We start from the raw sequence: 20,902 nt of genomic DNA, 5'->3' as shown, positions 1-20,902 counted from the left end.
CCATTATTTAATTCATGGTCTCGCAAGCAGTTGCTCTGATATAGCCCCTCCAGCAAACAGCTGAATCATGGTCACTTTCTAGATCCTTCTCTACGAAGTATTTTCAAGATCTATATCGAAAGATATGGGAACTAAACAGTGTCCCAGCCTTCTAAAGCCTCCCAGCTGAGTCCATGTAACGAGGAGCCACATTTTCACCCCACAAAAGAGCTACCTTCTATTTGCCCCAAATCTAGCCCTCCGTAGCATCCTCACATGATGAGGAAGGGTTCCGCTGACAACACATTTCACAAATAAACATGTCTCAGCCTGGAGTAAATCTGATTGCATGGGAGTGAAGGAAAGAGGACCTGGTACTCCAGGGCTTAAAGAAAGCCTCTGGGCCCAGCTAGCCCTGCTCTGCTTTACCTCTAACTAGTGCCAGACCTGGAGGGAGGAAAAAAGGAAGGAGCATGGCTCACTTTGGGGCTGCTAACTAGGAAGGAGGCAGGAGCCTACATCAGCAGTCTCAGGACACAAACTACAGCCTGTCTGAGCAAGTAAGCCCCACCCTATCCCGCTGGGAAAAGGAGGAATCTCCCGAGAGTCTCCAAATAAAGGGAATCTGGACTCTTGGGACCACACCCCAAACATAAGGGCTGACTGGGGCGTTGTTCAGCGTTCCTGGACCAGGAGGCATAGGACCATCACCCTCCTCCCATTTCTTCCTACTTATTCTGTGATCTAGCACCTAAGCTTCCAAGCCACCAGGGACCTGGCCACACTGATGCCAAAATTAAATAACAGTCTAAATACATACTTTTAGAGCTGACAGGCTTCTCTCCAACCTTGTATATTGATACTTAACCCTCAAGGTGCTTTTTGTGATTCCTAGACTACAGTGATCCTTTAACTAGCGTGGAGTCAACCAGTGAGTCAGCGAAGGCACATGAATGGGGCTCCTCCCTCAGAGGATTATCACCTATTAGTTGCAATATGAATGACATTTGCTAGGATGCATTAAGATATGTAGTTCCTGCCCTGCCATTGCCAAAAACATAACAAGTGAATTAAAGCCTGTGGTTCTCTCTCTATCTCTCAGGGGCAGAACATACTTTGGACCACTTTTGATTACACCCTGCTTATCAGCCACAAAACCAGAATGGGCCACTGCTGAAAATGGAGCGCAGTGTATTTAACACAGTTCTTCAAGAGGCTGTGTTTCTGGATGAAAGGTCTCGGAGACAAGTCACAGACTACACAAGTAATAGTGGATCACTTCATTTGTAAGGAAACTAGCCTATATTAGAGACATGAATAGGCTAAGAAGTAGGAAGGGATCACAGAACTGCTAGAGAAAATTAGTAACATTCATATGGCGTACTACAGAACTTGGGGGCGCAGAATGGCTAGATGCAAACTGGTGGCAGGTTACAAAGAGAAGCAGCATGTGATGATGTAAAAGTAATACACCTAGATAAGTCAGATGGGACCTAGGAAGACCTTGATGCTACAGCAATTTGGCCATGTGAGTGTCTCTGCTTCAGGCAAGAATTTCAGGTAGCTTTCCTGACATCAGGTGTTAACTGCACTGAACGAGATGGGCTGGCCTGATGGCCTGAACACGGGGCTAAGAGTTTGATCAAGCAAACCCTTACTTTCATTGATAAGTTTTTTTTGTTTTTCTTTCAGGATAGTAGTTACAGTTTCAGTATTACAAACAGGCAGCGGGGCTGAAAGCCACTCCACGCCTGGAAGGAAGGGTGGGGAGGTGGGTTGGCTCCTTGCCCACCAGGGGCGAGGCCAAGGGAGGAAAGGGCAGGATTTAGCACAGGCAGCCCTGGCCCTCCCCACCCACGCTCCCTCTGAGCTGCACACAGAGCAGTGGCACAGCTCTGTCACAGCATTCCAAAGGCGGTTGGAACACCAGCTGCTACCGCTACTACTATGGCAGTGGTGGAGGCTGGAGCTTGAAACACCTTTAAAAGGCCGGACCCCAGGGCAACTCTCCCCTTTGTCCCGCCCCTGTTCCCACCCCCCAGGTTGGGAGACCTGCGAAACAGGTACCAGGGCCAGTACTGCACCCAAACAACCCAAACTTCAGCTCACAAGAAGCCTAACTTACTTAAGGTATTGGGGAAAAAGCAAATGTTACCGGACATGCCACTCAGCTCAGCATGTATGCCCCACACAATCCCTACATTAGGGCCTTAAGTGATGCATAAGGCTTGTGAGACCTTAGTTCCAGGCATGTATTTCACCTTTAAAGTTTTAATACGAGAGTGATACAAAAGTCTTATTTTGCTTTGCGAGACTCATGGCATTGCCTCAAAGACTGACGGATTCACAAACCTGCATTACCCCTCAAAGGCATGTAACACGGCAACCAAACACATTACGCAAGGCCCACAGTAAAAAGGCAGACACTTAATACCTGAAAAATCTGCTGCCAATAGGTCAACTGCCTTTAAAACTTTGACCTGTAAGAAGCCTACATCCTTCATGTCCTTAAGGGAGTTCTTTATACACTGGAAAAAAAAAGAAAAAATTAGTGAAGAGACTTTTATACATAATGGAAGTAGAGTTACCTAAGTTGATTTAGAGCTTTTGTGAAGACAAGCCTTTAATTTTTTTCCTGTCCTCACTGTTCAAAGTTTCACTATTGGCTGCTCATTCATACAGTTCTACCAACCCTCACCTCATTGCAACACACTGTCCATAACAGCATGTAAACTGTCAATCATTTAGTTTTATTCTTATATAGTCTTCAGCATACATAAGTTAAATTAGACAAGCAGATTCACAGGAAACAAACATTCCTATGCACATATCTGAACACTAAAATAGCATTTAAAAGAAACTCGTATAAGATATATTTAGAGATGCAGCATGAGCCCATGGCTAGAGTCAAGGATCTGGGTTCTACTCACAGCTTTACCATTGACTCAGTCACTTACACCATCTATGCCTCAGTTTCCCCATCTATAAAATGGGAATTATGAAGTTTATCTATCCTATGTAGCACTTTAAGATATGCTTTAATACAGAAAGTACTAAATAGTATAATAAAGCTTTATCATCCCAAAGTGAACAGAAAAGAATATTCCCCCAATGAGAAAAGAATTCCATATATTATTCTCTCTTCCATTATCATTTTTTTTAATTCATGTTCTCTCATTTCCTAAGATAACATCTTCACATAATTCAAGTTTTCAAAAAGTAAATGTTAGTTTAAAAACTGCCAAATGCAAACAGCCAAAGTGTTAGAGGCTAACTGCTCTGTCAATTCACTCATCACATTGAACATAATTATGGTGTGCAATACCTTTTTCCATTAGAAGCTGTATTATTACGACTGGGACAGGTTGTCTTTTGATACAATTTTCAGTATTTTTTAATAAAGTAGCAACAAAACAAAAACTTACATAGCGCTGGGAAATCTGTTTCCTTTCACTGGGATCACCCAAGGGGCAGACACACAGATCAGAGATAGAAACCCCTGAACACGGGGTAACAGCAATTAGCATTAGCAGAGACCCCAGATGCTTCTCCACTGGCACTTCTAAAATATTGGTTTGCTTGCTAGGTAGTGCAGAAATATCCACTTTACACCTAGAATAACATTGTCATGGATTAATCATACAGAGGAGTGCTTTAATGTGAGAAATCAATCCCAACACACACACTTTTAAAAATAAGTCATTTGTTACCCACTCTTAATGATGAAAAGGTGCAAGTGAACTAAGTTTAGAAATCAATTTACTTTTCTCCATTTGGGCAGTTTGGTCAAGCTGGGGAAAATGGAATAAAAAAAAAAGCAAAAAGGAAAAGCTTAAATTTTATATCCTGTTTTCCCTTCATCAGCAAAGGAACTGAATATTAGGACTTCAGACTATCTAGTACTGAGTTTTTAAATCAAACTCTGCTCTCCTCCTCCACAAAACTTCAATGCCTTCTGATTTCTAAAAAAATTAAATAATTATAATTGGAGGGCAACACAAAGTCTAAATGTTGTATCTGAAATATCAGCTTCTTTAAAGTCCCAAATTTTATTTTATGCTACGTTGTGCTGTGTGCCCTGATCTCCTTTACCAGACCTAAGCTTCAGTGTATCATTATATTTCCCAGAGGGGCAGTGTGTCTTGCAGGTATCCTGCCAGCTCATAATGCATGTTGTTATAGTCTCTGACACTTTTGAGGGAAAAGAGAAAAAAGAAAGCCCATGTTAATGAGACACACAAAAACAAGAGACCAGGTTGAGGTAAGCAAAAGAGAGTTTGCTGGAGAGCCTGGAAGCAAATGGTCAAATGTGACAAAATCTATCCACCTAGTGTGGCTAACTGCCTTCTATTTGGAAGTCCAGTAAATGGAGTGGAACTTTCAGGAACCTCTATTAGTTTTGGCATTTAAAAATAAGGTGAACAAAAGTTTGCGGTTTTTTTTAAAAAAAAAGGCGGGGGGCGGGCAAAAAACAGGAAGGAGAAGCTTTATTTCCATGGTATATGGGGAGTCACATTTCTCCAGCGGATGTGGGATGGCTGATCGAGAGAGTTCTCACTCCACTTAATGCCTGCCGACAAGTTTTTATTTAAACAAAACTTGTTAAGGTGTTGTCTTAATAGGCAAAAATTCCACAGGGGTCCCCTAGGGGGGTTTCTTCTGGGTAAATGGTGCGTGCACTGCTCCTGATTGATCCCATTCCAGTTGTAGAGCTGGAGTGGTTTCTATCCATCTGCTATAAATTGCATGCTTTCCGCTCTTTAACAGCCTCTTTTCTGTGAGTGTTTGGAAAAACCTCCCAAATACATTTAAATTAACACACAGACAAATCTAACCTATGAAGTAAAAGTCACTGGTGTGATGAGCATGTAAGCCATTCACTTGTTCTGCATTGTTTATTTGTCTAAGATTCTAATGCCTCAAATCAACGGACACGCCTCTCACTTGGATGAACTCTGTTAAACACACAAGTAGTTGTAAGTTTATTTGTATTGATTGCACTCAAGTGCTATGGAAGAGGAAACAAGATAACCAAGAAAAGAGCACCAAAGCTTCCTACGCTATAGAAAGTACAATTCCAACCCATTTTCCCAATGCGAGAGATTGTACTTAATGCTCTTTACTACACCTTGTGTCCTGGAAGGTGAAGGGGTTGGGGAGGAGAAACAATAAGACAGTCTCCTCAACTCTTAACACTTAAATCCAGATCAATATCACCTTTGCCATGTTTTCTGGTTTCTTCTCAGTCTATCCAGCTTACAAGTCTCCTATATAAGCTCAGTTTCAGTCTTCATTCAGTAGTGTAGGCAGAACGTTGCCAAATACCCAAAGCAAAATTAAGGAAAAAAAAATCTGATACTGCTTTTTCTCCAATCTCTCTTAGAAATCATAACATGAGGTGCTGTGTATAATAAATGGGGGGTTGGGGGAGAGAAGGGAAGGCAGCAGTTTGAGAGAAAAGTGTCCCTCCTACACAGACAATTTCATCAGAAATCTGTGTCATAAAAGCAGAGTTAAGTTGATCTCTAGTTCGCTTTGGTTCTGGTTAACCGTTTTCACCCATTCAAAAATTAGTATCTACAAAAGGTCAAAGATAAGACTAAGTGCAAGGATATGGAGAGGGGAAGATATGGAAGAGAAAGAGGAGGGGAAAGAATGTATGCATTGTTTCCTCAACTCCATAAGAAATAACTGACTCAAAACATCTGTGTTCACTCAAGTTGCTGTTATGCCTTGTCTATATGTGATACACTTTTCCCTTAGAAATTGCAAACAGGCTCCACATCTGCACTGGCAAGCGGCAAAATTCTTAGCGAATTAGTACACTTATTATGATTCATTTGAGTCGTTTAACTGATAAGACTGCAAAAATTATTGAAAAATTAATCAGAAATTGAGTTTAACAGATGACTGTAGTAATTTCTACATCAGCCATCAGCTCTTGACTACTGCTACTCCGGTCCAGTTACTTTCAAATAACTTCCCTGACATGCTGGAAGCCATTTTTTTTTCTTTCTTATGTTACACATGTGAGTGGTGTTTCACCATTACTATTGATTTGACATGGAAGATATTCAGATATGTCCATGATGAGCAGCAGTATAAAAATTTTGGAGGAATCACCACATGAAGTAATACTAGGTAATTCAATTGCTTGCTTATAGTTCAAACTTTGAGCAAATTACTCAACCCACATACTTTTTAGGTGAACCCCTTGAGCTAAGTCCCTAATACAACATTCATGTAGAGTGGCAAACTCATGTTTTATTTGCCTCCTTCCCTCAATTTACACTTGCCTGTTTCTTAGTTCAGAACTTGGCTCTAATCACCTGTCTAAAACCTACTGTCTAACCCCTCCCCCACAAAATTACTACACCTCTATATATGTTAGGTAGAAATACAGATGTAACCTCATGGTCAGCATGTTTTATGCATTGTTCTTCACATCTCCCTTTCCCGTTCCCTATCCACACACAATCTGAGATTTTTATGGACTCTGGCTTTAATTCTAGGTGTAGAAAATGATGTGTTTAGCTAAGGAGGTCACTGTTTCAGTTCCTGGTATGTTGGTTAGGTGGCAGTTATCACACAAATATGCACCCCCCCCACCCCATGCTACACATTATATGCATGTATCCCATTTCTCTAGACTCTTTTTCCCACCTCAAGGTCTCTCATGAAGGTCTCGTGGTTGAAACAGATTGTAACATGTCTTAAAGGTTATCCTGCTGGTTTATTTGTTGTCTGCCTGCTTTGGCATCATTCAGTTCTTTGCCCCTTTTTGTTTCCACTAATTTTGCAGTTTTATCGTTTGAGTTCCCTGTTAATTTGGGGGGGTGGTGTTTTATCATCACAAGCAGACATTTTTTTATCACTGCAAATCAATCTTAACCTTTCACTTGCCACTACAATTTATGTTAATATTTTATACTGCAGGCAATCAGAACGTAACTAGACTATAATCAGTAATCTCAAAAGTAAAAGAAAATATTATTAAAACATGAGTTTCAATATTTGGATAGGGATCTCAAACTCTACAAGGTCTGGCAGTATTAGGAGGTAGGTTTCGCTTTCATTCACTCTAAAAAGAGGTATTTTGAACTCTTCCTATAGCTTGGTGAAATTCAGAGTTGGACTGAAACTCTCAATGTAACAGCCTTACTACTCAGTAACTATTGCATTGCTGTATAATTGGATTGTTTCTTGGTGCAGAGATACTACTGGTGCTTGCCAGAGGCATTCCTCATAAAGATGTCACACTTGCTCTCTTATTTAATGGCTTATAATGATCTTGCCTTAAGTCTAGCAATTTTCCTAAACCCTATTCCTCGAACTAAATTTGTGTAAAATCAACATTTTACAGTCTCCATCTCTCAAAGTGAATTCCTTAATGCGGAAACATTCTCTTCAAATTTGGCATAAGCAATTTCATTCAGCCAAGACAGATTCTGCAAACATGAATGTCTTGCTTTATTAACCCATCAGCATCATCTTATGCTTAAAGTTTGCCTTTTATCTCAACAGCTACAAATGTTGCCAACAGACCAAATAGAAGGAGCCATTTCATTCACCACTGAAGTCAGCCACCTCTGTGTTGTGTTCTGGAAGCTCAGCTACATGCCACTTGTAATAGTTTCCACCCCACTTTACATACTGAGTGGAACTGTAATGGGAATTAGGCAGGCAGAATCTAATAATCCAACACATAATTTGACCAAGACCCTAGATTATTTTGCTAGAGATGGGGCAGGGTTGGGGGGAGAAGATTAGTGGACAAGTCTAAGCTTGTACAATACCATGACATCTACGTGGAAGGCCTGGTATTCTGCTTTGTGCACATGCTCTCATACGTGATAAGCTGAATAGTAACAAGTCTCCAGGACCAGACGGTATTCACCCAAGGGTTCTGAAAGAACTCAAATGTGAAATTGCGGCGTTATTAACAGTGGTTTGTAACCTATCCTTTAAATCCGCTTCAGTACCCAATGACTGGAAGACGGCCAATATAACGCCAATATTTAAAAAAGGCTCCAGAGGAGACCCTGGCAATTATAGATCGATAAGTCTAACATCAGTACCAGGCAAATTAGTAGAAACAATAGTAAAGAATAAAATTGCAAGGCACGTAGAAGAGCACGAATTGTTGGGCAAAAGTCAGCATGGTTTCTGCAGAGGGAAGTCGTGTCTAACTAATCTATTAGAATTCTTTGAAGGGGTTAATAAACATGCGGACAAGGGGCACCCAGTGGACATAATATACCTAGATTTCTAGAAAGCCTTTGACACGGTCCCACACCAAAGGCTTTTATGTAAATTAGGCGGTCATGGGATAGGAGGAAAGATCCTTTCATGGATCGGGAATTGGTTAAAAGACAGAAAACAAAGGGTTGGAATAAATGGTAAATTTTCACAATGGAGGGGGGTAACTAGTGGTGTTCCCCAGGGGTCAGTCCTGGGACCGATCCTGTTCAACTTGTTCATCAATGATCTAGAAAATGAGGTAAGCAATGAGGTGGCAAAGTTTGCAGATGACACCAAGTTCTTCAGGACAGTCAAAACCAAAAGGGATTGTGAGGAACTACAAAAAGATCTCAGCAAACTGAGGGACTGGGCAGCAAAATGGCAAATGAAATTTAATGTGGGTAAGTGTAAGGTAATGCACATTGGAAAAAATAACCCAAATTACACGTACAACATGATGGGGTCAAATTTAGCTACGACAGATCAGGAAAGGGATCTTGGAGTTATAGTGGATAGTTCTCTGAAGACATCCACGCAGTGTGCAGCGGCAGTTAGTAAAGCAAATAGGATGTTAGGAATTATTAAAAAAGGGATAGATAATAAGACAAAAGATATCATACTTCCCCTATATAAAACTATGGTACGCCCACATCTTGAGTACTGCGTGCAGATGTGGTCTCCTCACCTCAAAAAAGAGATATTGGCATTAGAAAAGGTTCAGAAAAGGGCGACTAAGATGATTAGGGGTTTGGAACGGGTCCCATATGGGGAGAGGCTAGAGAGATAAGGACTTTTCAGTCTGGAAAAGAGGCGATTGAGGGGTGATATGATAGAGGTATATAAAATCATGAATGGTGTGGAGAAAGTGAACATAGAAAAATTATTTACCTTTTCCCATAATACAAGAACTAGGGGACACCAAATGAAATTGATGGGTAGTAGGTTCAAAACTAATAATAGGAAATTTTTCTTCACACAGCGCACAGTCAACCTGTGGAACTCCTTGCCGGAGGAGGCTGTGAAGGCCAGGGCTCTATTAGGGTTTAAAAAAGAACTCGATAAATTTTTGCAGGTTAGGTCCATAAATGGTTATTAGCCAGGGGTAAAGTATGGTGCCCTAGCCTTCAGTACAAGGGCAGGAGATGGATGGCAGGAGATAAATCACTTGATCATTGTCTTCTGTTCTCCTTCTCTGGGGCACCTGGCATTGGCCACTGTCGGCAGACGGGATACTGGGCTGGATGGACCTTTGGTCTGACCCAGTATGGCCATTCTTATGTTCTTATGTACATCTCAGCTCAGTAGCGTCTGCATATTCAAAGTTTTTGACTTATGAAAGGAAAAAAAGAACTCCGCAGGAAAGACAGGAAAAGAAAAGTAGAAGCCCACCTATTCTCTACCCTTAGATGTTACAGTAAGGCTAAGGTTACCACCTTACGGACTCCAATGGAGCCACAGTGCTTGCAGTCAAGAATATTATTGCACCTGAAAACCCAGTTGTGTCTAGAAGAATGGCTGTGTAGAAATGACACCTTCTTACTGAGGAAAACCACTCCCTTATGTTCAATCCTGGCTGTGTAGAAATCACTGGAAGTTTTAACATTGAATTCTGCAAGTTCAGGATTTACCATGGCTGCTTTAGTGTTAAAGCATATTTTGTTTTGTTTGTTTGTTAGCACCTATTAGTACAGCATAGCCAATCTGGCTCAGAGAGCAAAGGGGATTCTATTCTAGCTTGTTCGTTAGCAACAGAGCTCTTAACTAAGTTCCTATTGCAAAGCCAGATCCTGCCCTTGCTCACAAGTGTGCAGTGTTAGTGGAGATATTTGGGTTGCACAGTGGAGAGAACAGAATTTGAAGATAAGGGAGGTTGCACAGGTTCAACACAGGGTAAAATTTTATCCATATTTTTTTTCTTTATTATGACTACAAGAGCCAAGAAGAACCCATAATGGCATGTGAATCATTGAAACAAAACCACATGGTACCTCCTAATGCTCTGCTCTATAGAACTGGGGGGAGGGGTTATATTAGAACTATATACAAACTGTTTAATAATTAAAAAAAATAATATTGTATTACCTGAGAGCCAGGTGTTTCTATACTGTGTGAATAAGGCTTGTTTTACACATCCAGATCAGTCCTTACTTATGCTTCAACCCCCCCTTGCTAAACTCTCCATTGTAAATTTTCTCTCTACACTTTCTGTACATTGTCATGCAGCATATTTCTCCACACTTGGGAAAACAAGAGATGTTTCTTCCCGTAAATAATGATAAAAATATTAACAAAACCTTTAGACCATACATATTTTATTTTCTAATGCTGATATCTTTTCAAATGTTGCTTTGCAAAATCATTTCACTGATGAATTCTTGACACAACAAATGGTGAACTCCACCTGCTGAAAAGCTACTTAGGTCTTTTTTCCCCCTCGATGATAAAAGAAAACCAAGAGAAGAAGAATCCTTTCAGCATTAAGAGGACTGAGGCCAGCTATATCAGCATGTGTGGCCTGTTTCCTAACTAGGAACAAAAATATCAAAAGTAATGAGCACATATTCCTTGCAAGAGAAACAAATTCCTCTGCAAATATTTGTCCATGTGATAAGCAAAAGTATTCAGCAGAAAGCATTTCCTGTTCTGGGAAACCACAAATATTTGTATGGCCAGAGGGCATCAATGCATTTGGTGAAGAGTTTCAAATTATTTGAAAACATAAGAACATAAGAATGGCCATACTGGGTCAGACCAAAGGTCCATCCAGCCCAGTATCCCGTCTGCCGACAGTGGCCAATGCCAGGTGCCCCAGAGAAGGAGAACAGAAGAAAATGATCAAGTGATTTATCTCCTGCCATCCATCTCCTGCCCTTGTACTGAAGGCTAGGGCACCACACTTCACCCCTGGCTAATAGCCATTTATGGACCTAACCTGCAAAAATTTATCGAGCTCTTTTTTAAACCCTAATAGAGTCCTGGCCTTCACAGCCTCCTCAGGCAAGGAGTTCCACAGGTTGACTGTGTGCTGTGTGAAAAAAATTTCCTTTTATTAGTTTTGAACCTACTACCCATCAATTTCATTTGGTGTCCCCTAGTTCTTGTATTATGGGAAAAGGTAAATCATTTTTCTATATTCACTTTCTCCACACCATTCATGATTTTATATACCTCTATCATATCGTCCCTCAATTGCCTCTTTTCCAGACTGAAAAGTCCCAGTCTCTTTAGCCTCTCCCCATATGGGACCCGTTCCAAACCCCTAATCATCTTAGTCACCCTTTTCTGAACCTTTTCTAATGCCAATATATCTTTTTTGAGGTGAGGAAACCACATCTGCACACAGTACCCCTACTACTTATTATCCAATGAATGCCCCAAAACATGCTAAACTGAACACAATTCAAGCCAGAGTCTCTGCACTGAAAGAAATAAGTATGCAGCTGCTCTCCAAAAAGAGCCACTTTTTGGGTGTTTAAGATACTCACACAACACATGCTCACATCATGTATCATTTAAAAGCATATTTTTGCATGTATGGTGTGAAGCCGTCAGGTAATGCCATAAGCATGTATGTGAATTTATATACAGGTACCCAACATAAGAAAGTTATTTTTGCTCAGTTCCTGCATCACTGCAACAGGACTATGACTGCAATTTTTTACCACTTAAGTTAATTTCAGTGCCTTAGCATGATGTTAATAGGTCAAAAATACCAAAAGATAAGGTATTAAAATTATTAATTGATTTTGTGTGCGCAAGCATTTTTTCCAGGAATGGTGAAGCCATTTACATGTGGCCAAAATGGCAGATATCAGCATTTTGCAATATACCAAATTAGAGAGGTGAGTTCGATCCTCATGAGACGTGGCTTCTTCAACCCAGTCCAGAAATCAGACATCAAAATGTTTGCTGATATACCCATGAAGACCAAATTTAAGTCTGGCAAGAGGAGGACAGTCACAGCAGTTATCAGTCCGGAAATTGTTTTCCACAGAGCCCTGTCTTTGGCGAGAATAGATGTTTCAGTGGCAACTGTTTATATAGCACATGTGCCTATGTCTGCAACGAAGGGTCCTGTGGCACCTTATAGACTAACAGAAAAGTTCTGAGCATGAGCTTTCGTGAGCACAGACTCACTTCATCAGATCCTTCATCAGACTTCAGAGTCTGTGCTCACAAAAGCTCATGCTCAAAACTTTTCTGTTAGTCTATAAAGTGCCACAGGACCCTTCGTTGCTGTTACAGATCCAGACTAACACGGCTACCCCTCCAATACGGGCCTATGTCTGTTCTCCATGTTGATGGAGCAATAAGAAGAACAGAGAAAGCTGGATTAGGACATCAGCTGGAAGTTCAACGTGAAAGAATCCATGAGCTAACAGCATGCAACACAGAAACCAGCATATATCAAAGATGCCCTGGCTGTCATACAAACGATGGTTGGAAATAAATTCCACGTGTACAATGAAGTGGTTGCTAAATATAAGAGGCAGGTCCTTAATGGATTTAACACAGCCATTTCTGTAACAGAAGTCTTCGACAGATATAACAGTGCCTCTGTGAAACTGTCGAAAGACAGTACCAGTCAGGATCTAAGGTTGGGTACAAGAAACACCAGCTGATTGTTGGGTGCTTTGTGCCTCCATGGGAAAAAAATTCTGAACATGGCATCCAGAAACAACTTCTTGTCATTCACTGCGAAGAGATGGTTCAAAGTTCGCCTGAGAGTGTAGAAGTACCTTCTATCTAAATATGCTTTCTGCTGGAGGCTTTTCCAGCCACGAATTAGTAAAGATGATGTAGCAAAGCCCACCACAGGGAAAAGTGCTATAGGAGCCCAAGACTTGTATATGATTCTAGAGGAAGCAGAGACAAGGATGCTTTTGCTATATGGCTTTTCAGGTTCTTGGGGGTCAAAGGAAGCCGTAATAATTAGGTCAATTGACACAGATGTTTTGATCCTTGATGTTCACTACTTTCCAGAAACGGAACACATAGACAAGGGTGCCTATTTCAATCCACATCTTATCCCCACAACTGATGTGTCACCTCTTGCCTGTACATACAATTTTGGATGCATTCACTCACGGCTCCGCAATAGATTGCCCATTATCCATGAATTCAAATGACTGGATTCTGCGTCACCCCTACTTGGTATTGGGGAAAAAAAAAATCAGCTAAATGTTGTTTTCACCAACAGAGTGTATCGCTTCAGAGATCTTGCCAAATGGGAGAGAGTGACAGACAAACTACAATTTTGGCAGCAATGAAGTTGGTAGCAGTGCTGAATGACCAGAGTGAGAGAGAAACAGAGACATACAAAGACCTGAAAGGCTTGCACCTCAATCTAGCCATCACAAAAGACAAGTCAATAGCCAAACTCACACCACACAAGAAGAGTTTTGACAAGTATGTTTTAAAAAAAAGAAAAGAAAAGAAAAAGAAAGCATCTTGACAAAGAACTGGATGTCTTTGCTTATAAGTAAAGCAGATATTGGTTCACCTTTGCAATGTGGAGGGAAAATACTGATTAAATATTTTCCATGTTCTTCAAGGGCCAGGTGATATCTGAGCTCCTTCTGTGATTGCACCAGAAGTCACTACTCAGTGACCTTTGTTTTCAGCACTATCTTCCCCACACAGAATGCAGTGGAGATTGTGGTAAGGAAGACACTCTTGACAGAAATCATAGTTATGAAACATGATGATGATGATGTAAACATGTCACCAGCAGTGTTCGCTGTAAACTGAGTGCTTGGGCAGCTGCCCAGGAGAAATTTAAATTCCTTTTAGCTGATTAGTGCAGTGCCCAAAGCCCTCCAGAGCTGTCAGTATGTGTTTTTATTGGTGTGCCCATCCACACATGCCTTAATGAACATAGCAAAATTTATTCCATGCCTGGATGGAAAAAAAGGGAATATTGGTCACGAGTGCTATGACATTTCAATGATACCTGTAAACAGTTGTTATCAGATTTTATTTTAATCTTTAGATGATTGTTATCATGCTTTTCAACCATTAAACTCACAAACACACACACACACACAGGTTGAAACTCTCTCATCTAGCATCCTCGGGACCTGACCGGTGCTGGATAAGAGAATTTGCCGGACAACAGGAGGTCAATATTTTCTTGCTCATTAACAAATCTTCCACTGCTTACTAGGTTCTTATAAGACATCTAGAGTTAAATTACAGCTAAGTAATAGCACAGAACACAAAGCCAGGACTGATGGCTCGAAACAAACTTTATAGGACCAAGAGAAACTTGGCCACACCCACATCCGGCAAACTAAAATAATGCTGGATTACAGAGTTTGCCAGATGACTAAGTTCTGAATTAGAGAAGTTCAACCTGTATTTCAAAGTGCTCATCATAATATGTTGGTGGTGTCATTGTTTATCCCGTTTCTATGATAACGGCTCCACTGACAACTCCGTGTGATATCTCCTCTTAAAGCAGATATTATAAGTTTTCAAATGCTGTGTGATCTTTGTGTATTTATACAAGATAGAAGTCAACCAATGTCAGCAATATCTGCTGATCACCTCAAACTACTGCACGACACCACTGATCCTGTAATTGGATATGCACAGGCAGACCCATGCTGGATTTCAGGCAGCTGCATGCGTCCATCTGTGCAGATCCAATTTCAGCATGAGGGACTAAGTGGTGACATTTCAAGGTCTAGTGAGGGAGAAGACAATAAGGAGGAATTTATTACCTGGGTTACCAAAGATCATGAGACCTCTAGTCTACTAGGAACAGAAGGGGACTAGAGTACAAAGAGACAGGACACACACTTCCCTATTATGAAAACAAGAAAAGCTCAAATACTAATCCTTAAAAGAAAAAAAAATATTATCAAACTTGAGGCATGCCCCATTACTTGTGAAATTTAAAGCAAACCTGGAAAAAAAATCTTTGAGAACAGTCCATGGTGGTGGGAGGGGAGTGGGGGAGGTTGGGCAACAACCCTGTATTGGCCACATGCAGACTAGATGACCCAGACAACAATGAATTTGTGAAACAAAATGAGTCACAAACTCTGCTCAAGAAGCCAGCATGGTATGTTAGAACACAAAACACATGTAGGTATTTATATTACACCTTCAGAACAGCATCTGGGAACTGCTAGAATAATGTAAACCAAAATATAATGCTACTATGGACAATACAGTGCGAGTTAAGTTGCTAACATTTCATTTAAAAAAACATACCATCACATCACCATCCACACTTTAAAAACTTACATTCCCAAAAGCTCTTCGTGCTTTTTGTTATCTTCTCCCCAGACCTCAATGTCCAACATATCCTTCCTGTCAGAGAAGTAGTGAAAATCAATCTGTTCCCTCCACTGAGGATTTGCACTCTTACACAGTGTCTAGAAAACATGTAGTTATAATATTTACTTCTCTCAAATGACACTTATTTCCACAGTTATGCATATATCAATGTCATCTACAAGGACCAGGCCAGAGGTTGGGGCATCAGATACCCAGACCCCAGCTAGGCTCTGCAGCCTATCATGCAGATCTGCATTTTATTTAAGTCTTTTCTACCCCATAGTGACAAATAGAAAAGCAGTATGTGAAAATGTGGCAAGAGAAATGCTCATACAGGGAAGTAGAACCACCACCTCCAGTTTAAATGGACCACGGGCCTGGTTCAATGCCACTTTTATTGGCAAGCACTTGGAAGTCAATGAAGTTGAACAGGTTTAAATGAGATCAGAATCCGGTCCCAGGGTTTCATTCTTTTATGTTAAAACATAGGACCTTAGCAGATGTAGGAATGAACAGTTAAGACCTGATTTTGCAAATATTTATACACACGGGTAACTTCATGTGTGCAAATGGTTCCATTGTGTTCAGTGAGAACTATTCATGTACATAAGTTTATGCAGGAACCTGAGTGTATGCAGAATGAGGACCTTAATATCTCTTGCAATACACAATATATTAGATTATATTGGAAGTACACCTGCAGTCCTTCTATATGTGTCTTGACCATTACAAGAGACAGGAGATTGGATTAGCTGTTTCACTGCTATGGTCTCTTCATTTTTGTCTATGTTTGTATGCTGTGTGATTCAATAAAGGTAAGTTAAATAATTCCCATAAAAGGATGTGAAACATTTTCAATTTTAATATTTTTACTGCCTTAGAGTAAACATTAAAGTGCATTTGAAAAGGAGATAAAGCATCTCAACTATGAAGACTAACAGATCTGTTTATTACTTTTTAAAACTTTTCTGCTCATGAAACAGTGTCATGCTCTCTTCCCCTTTGCTTAGAATTATTTATAATTTGTTTTAAAACAAAAACAACCACACTTGTGGAATCTCTGATGCCATATCATCACGACTTGCATGCATCTAGAATTAGAAGGCCCTGTAACCCAGTCTAGAATATGCCTTTTTTATTTTTTTATTTTTTATTTAGAGGGGTTTGTTTGTAATTGAACTCTCCTCTTCCCCTACCCCACCAACCAATTTCCCTCCCCATCTTTAGAATGAAAGGGTGAAACTACAGTCTGTGGACCACAGGAAAGCAGTACAGGGTGCAAGTAAACATGAACTCTGGCCTGGCTCAATGAAGAACAGAATGAAGAACTAGCTCTGAGCAGCAACACTGGAAATTTCCAAGGTTCTTTTTAAATATTGCATCAGTAAGTTCTTTAAGTCCATTTTAAAATGTCAATGCACAGATTTTAGGATCTGTCCTATACAGCACACTTAACATTACAAAATGACTTCTGTATTGGCAGAGAACAAAACCATGCATTATGCAAGAGTCCTGCTTCATTTTATATTAGTGCTGTGCATCTATCACTGTGAGGATCTGACTGGTCCCAAATAAGGGAAATTTACAGATGAGGGGAGGTCCCCTGCCTCCGCACCCCCCAGCCCCTCCCTGTTGCCATCTTTGCTTCACCCTTCTGTGTTGCCCCTCCCTGCAGTCCCAGGACCTTTACTCCAGTCAAGCCATGGCTCCAGCTGGGCAAACACCAGCCCCGGCCACCCCTGGCTGCAGCCACAATCACTTGGCTGGTCTGCCAGACATGGCCCCATCCCCACGGAGGCTGGCGCCGGCCCTGGCCATGTTGCCAGACACAGCCCCAAGCCCCGTGGAGGCCTGCTCCAGCCCTGGTCAAATTGCCAAATGCGGTGCCAGGCTGCTGGATGGTCTCGTACGTGCCAGGTGTGCCCCCCCCGCAGCACTGGGCTCCACCTGGTTCTCCCTCCAACTAACCCAGGGCACTCTGCAAGACCAGAGAATCCCAGTATTGGGGGGGTGCAACCTGTCTAAACATGAATGGGCACAAAGTATTCTCTATTTCTTATTCTTCAAATAAATGTACATATGAGCAAAAGCAACATTAAAAAAAATTGAGAACAAGAAGTCTTGTGGCACCTTATAGATGAACAGATATTTTGGAGCATAAGCTTTTGTGGGCAAAGAGCCGCTTCATTAGATGCATGAGTGGGGGGGGCAATTACCTGTTTTGATCTCACTCACGCTGCTATAACTCAGCAATTACTCCACAGAATAAAGTGTCCTAATGGTGTAAAGAAAAAAAAAAAAAAGGACCCTTTATTTGCCCAACTTGCACATGTATAGAAACAACCAGCAGTCCTGTAGCTCCTTAGAGACCAATGGAGTTATTAGGGCATAAGCTTTCATGAAGAAAACACACTTTATTCATTAAAGCCTATGCCGTTATAAATCCATTAGCCTTTAAGGTGCTACAGGACTCCTTGTTTTTACAGACACATAATAATATAGCCCAGCTATCCTTCTGAGACTCTACACTTACAGAAGTTGCCAATACTTACCTTACTCTTATATATTTGATCTCCAAGTTTCAATAGGACAAAAACCTGTGTCATACCCCCTCCTGGGATATTCTTCCCTTCCAATAAAGTGATGGTCACAATTCCATTCCATAGCTCGTTCTTTCGCATGGAATCCGATAGTCGCATATTTCGTGCGAAACTTGACTGAAAAAACAAGTTGACTTTATGAAAATACTATTAGATACATCTTTGAGGTGCATATATGGCCTCGCTTTCACCAGGTGCCACAACTCTATGGTATATTCACATTGGCTCTGGAAGTACTGAAGTTCTAGTATCTCCTTTCTCATTGATGATGACCTGAGATAGACCATTCTGAGTGATTTGCCCAAGGTCACCCAGAAAGACTGGCAGAGGTAGGAACAGACCATGGGTTTTCCTGATTCACAGGCTGGTGTTCAAATCACCAGACCACCGTTCTCCTACTATGCACATATATCTCTTTGTTTGTCTTTCATATTTTTGTTACCTGAATTTGAGCTGGTCAATCAAAAATAGTGGTGCCCACTGACTTACCTAGTGGTTATACAGCAACTACACCATATTTATTTCATCATTCCATGACACATAACAGTATATTACTGGCAATATTTTATTGAAAATAGAAATAACTAAATGGGCCTTTATTTTTGGAGAGTAGCAGAGAAATCTGGAAACGTAAAGCTTTTCCTTTCTTCTCACTGTAATTCATGCCATATTTTATTGCCACGCAATACTTTTTAACACGCCATGCTGCTGTGCTTCATTTGTGACAGATTTGGTCCAAAAGGGAGGAAGAGCTTTCATTAATCACATGAAAACAGGATATGTTAGCTTTAAGAAACAAATAAGAAATGATGTGACTAAATAAGATTGCAAGAGCACATCAGGCTTGGGAATACCATTTTAAGGAAGAATTATCCAGTAACAAAATCCTTAAATCATGGGAGGCACATACACACATTTTAACTTGCTCTTTACTGGCTAAAATACCCAATGTTTGAATCCACATGCATATTAATATACTTCTATTTAAATACACTGTTTGTCTTTCCTGGCACACTGAACAAAAATTCCTACCTTTAAAAAGAAAATGAGATTTTGATTCATAAATCCAGCTGCAATGCAATTTTTTAAAGTTCATCTTGTAGGCCAAAAAGCTAAAGCATGACTGTTCCCATGGACATACTTCAAAGTCCCGGCAGATATATTCCTCCCTAAACACTGCAACTATTTCAAAATCCTTTTTATAAAAAAGGGAGTAATGTCCACAAGGGATCAAAGGGCATCCTACAGTCTGGCAACTGCCTAAGAAAAATGGCAGTGCTTCCATGAAATACGCCCTAAAATAATTTTGTGGCTTGGTATGTCCTAATTTTGAATTGGATGTTTATCTTGGAAAGGCTTCTATCTAACTTGTCCATAAAACAGCTCCACTTAGCTCTACGAGCCCTGTGAAAATGGAATCCAAAGCTGGCTATTAAAGGGGCCTAGAGATTGCTTCCATATGGCAGAACAGCATGGGAGTGGAGGGCTAAGGCCTACAGCAGGCACTGCTTGGCTTGAGCTCCCGATCTATCCATGGACACTCGTTGCATTACACCATAACATCTGGATTATTGCTTGTAATGTCCCTGGGAAATATCCACTTCCCATCAAAGCCTTTATCTATCTCAGTCGTACTTGGAACATTTTAGTATTTAACACTGTCATGTTTGATGTGATGTACTTGCTGTTTTAGGTCCAACAATTCTCTCCCTTCCCCCTCCGCTCCATCCTTGGAGGAGGAAGAGGTTTTTGAAGCTAGTTCACTAAAAACAGACAGAGTAAGTTTATTATCCACAGTACATTTTGTTTTAAACTGAATTTTCCACTTAGCCAGAGTCTCCAGGCTCAGCAACAAAGAAACTTATCATCACTTAATTTTAAAATCAAATTTGTTGAGCCCTCTCATATGGAATCTTTCTGGTTTTTATCAACCCAGTGTTTTGTAGTAGCAGTCTGGGTCTATGGTCCTCCTAACCAGTATGTAAGTCACCTGGGCCACAGCCAATATAGGGCAAAGGACCACATAAGGCCCTGTAGATGACTTTGAAAGGACAAACTTTTAGCTTTGCCACCACCCTTGAGTGTATGTATATATGGAGATATGAGGTAGGTATAGAAATGGAAGGGTTCTTCAGAGGTCATTGAGTCCAGCCCCTGTGCTGATAGCAGGATCTATCACCATCCCTGACTTTTTTTTTTAATCTATTTGCCCCAGATCCCTAAATGGCCCCCTGAAGGGATTCAGCTCACAGCCCTGGGTTTAGCAGGCCAGTGTTCAAACCACTGAGCTATCCATCCCCTGCAGAGTAAGAGTCAGAAACATAAATAGTCACAATCACCTTCTTGCCTTTCTGGTGTGGGCCAGCTCTGCTCAATCCCTGTCTATTTCAACAGCCCTCAGGAGGCTGCTCTACCCACCACAATGCAGGTGGTTGGCACCGAGGCCGACTCCAGTGTGTAAGAGTTTAGATCAAATCGTGGATCATTTTCACAGATTTAAAGTAGTGATGGGCAATCTAAGCTAGTGAACAGGCCCTCCATCTCACTGGGCTGCAAGATTGTCATAACCAAGACAGTGTTTTTGGATAGGGCAGTTTTGCTAACTGTACTTGCATACCTAGGATTTGCAGGGTGTAACAGTTGGACTGCAGCAGTGCTTTGACTGGCTGCCAAGGGAGCACATAGCTCTCGCAGTCAGCATTGTGTGCAATCAGCATGTACTTCACCTGCCCTTGCTTTACGTGTGTGTCACTTTAGCAATATCGGTATCGGAAAAAAAACTATGTGGATGGAAA

The 20,902-nt window shown here is 40.9% G+C and overlaps 1 protein-coding gene across 1 annotated transcript in view; it reads right to left on the bottom strand.

The window, feature by feature from the left end:
• MCTP2 (multiple C2 and transmembrane domain containing 2) overlaps window positions 1-20,902 on the bottom strand; it is a 179,711-nt gene that overhangs the window by 89,464 nt on the left and 69,345 nt on the right. Inside the window, exons 10-13 of the mRNA XM_075006809.1 lie at window positions 18,060-18,224; window positions 15,475-15,605; window positions 3,405-3,591; window positions 2,414-2,507 (exon numbers count right to left, since the gene is read on the bottom strand). Coding sequence (XP_074862910.1) covers window positions 2,414-2,507; window positions 3,405-3,591; window positions 15,475-15,605; window positions 18,060-18,224 — 577 coding nt within the window. The remainder of the gene's footprint in view (window positions 1-2,413; window positions 2,508-3,404; window positions 3,592-15,474; window positions 15,606-18,059; window positions 18,225-20,902) is intronic.

This window comes from Carettochelys insculpta, chromosome 12 (assembly GCF_033958435.1).
Source record: "Carettochelys insculpta isolate YL-2023 chromosome 12, ASM3395843v1, whole genome shotgun sequence".
Taxonomy (NCBI): Eukaryota; Metazoa; Chordata; order Testudines; family Carettochelyidae; genus Carettochelys; species Carettochelys insculpta.
Note: the sequence above shows the minus strand (reverse complement) of the source record. Positions and strands in the feature narration are given on the sequence as shown.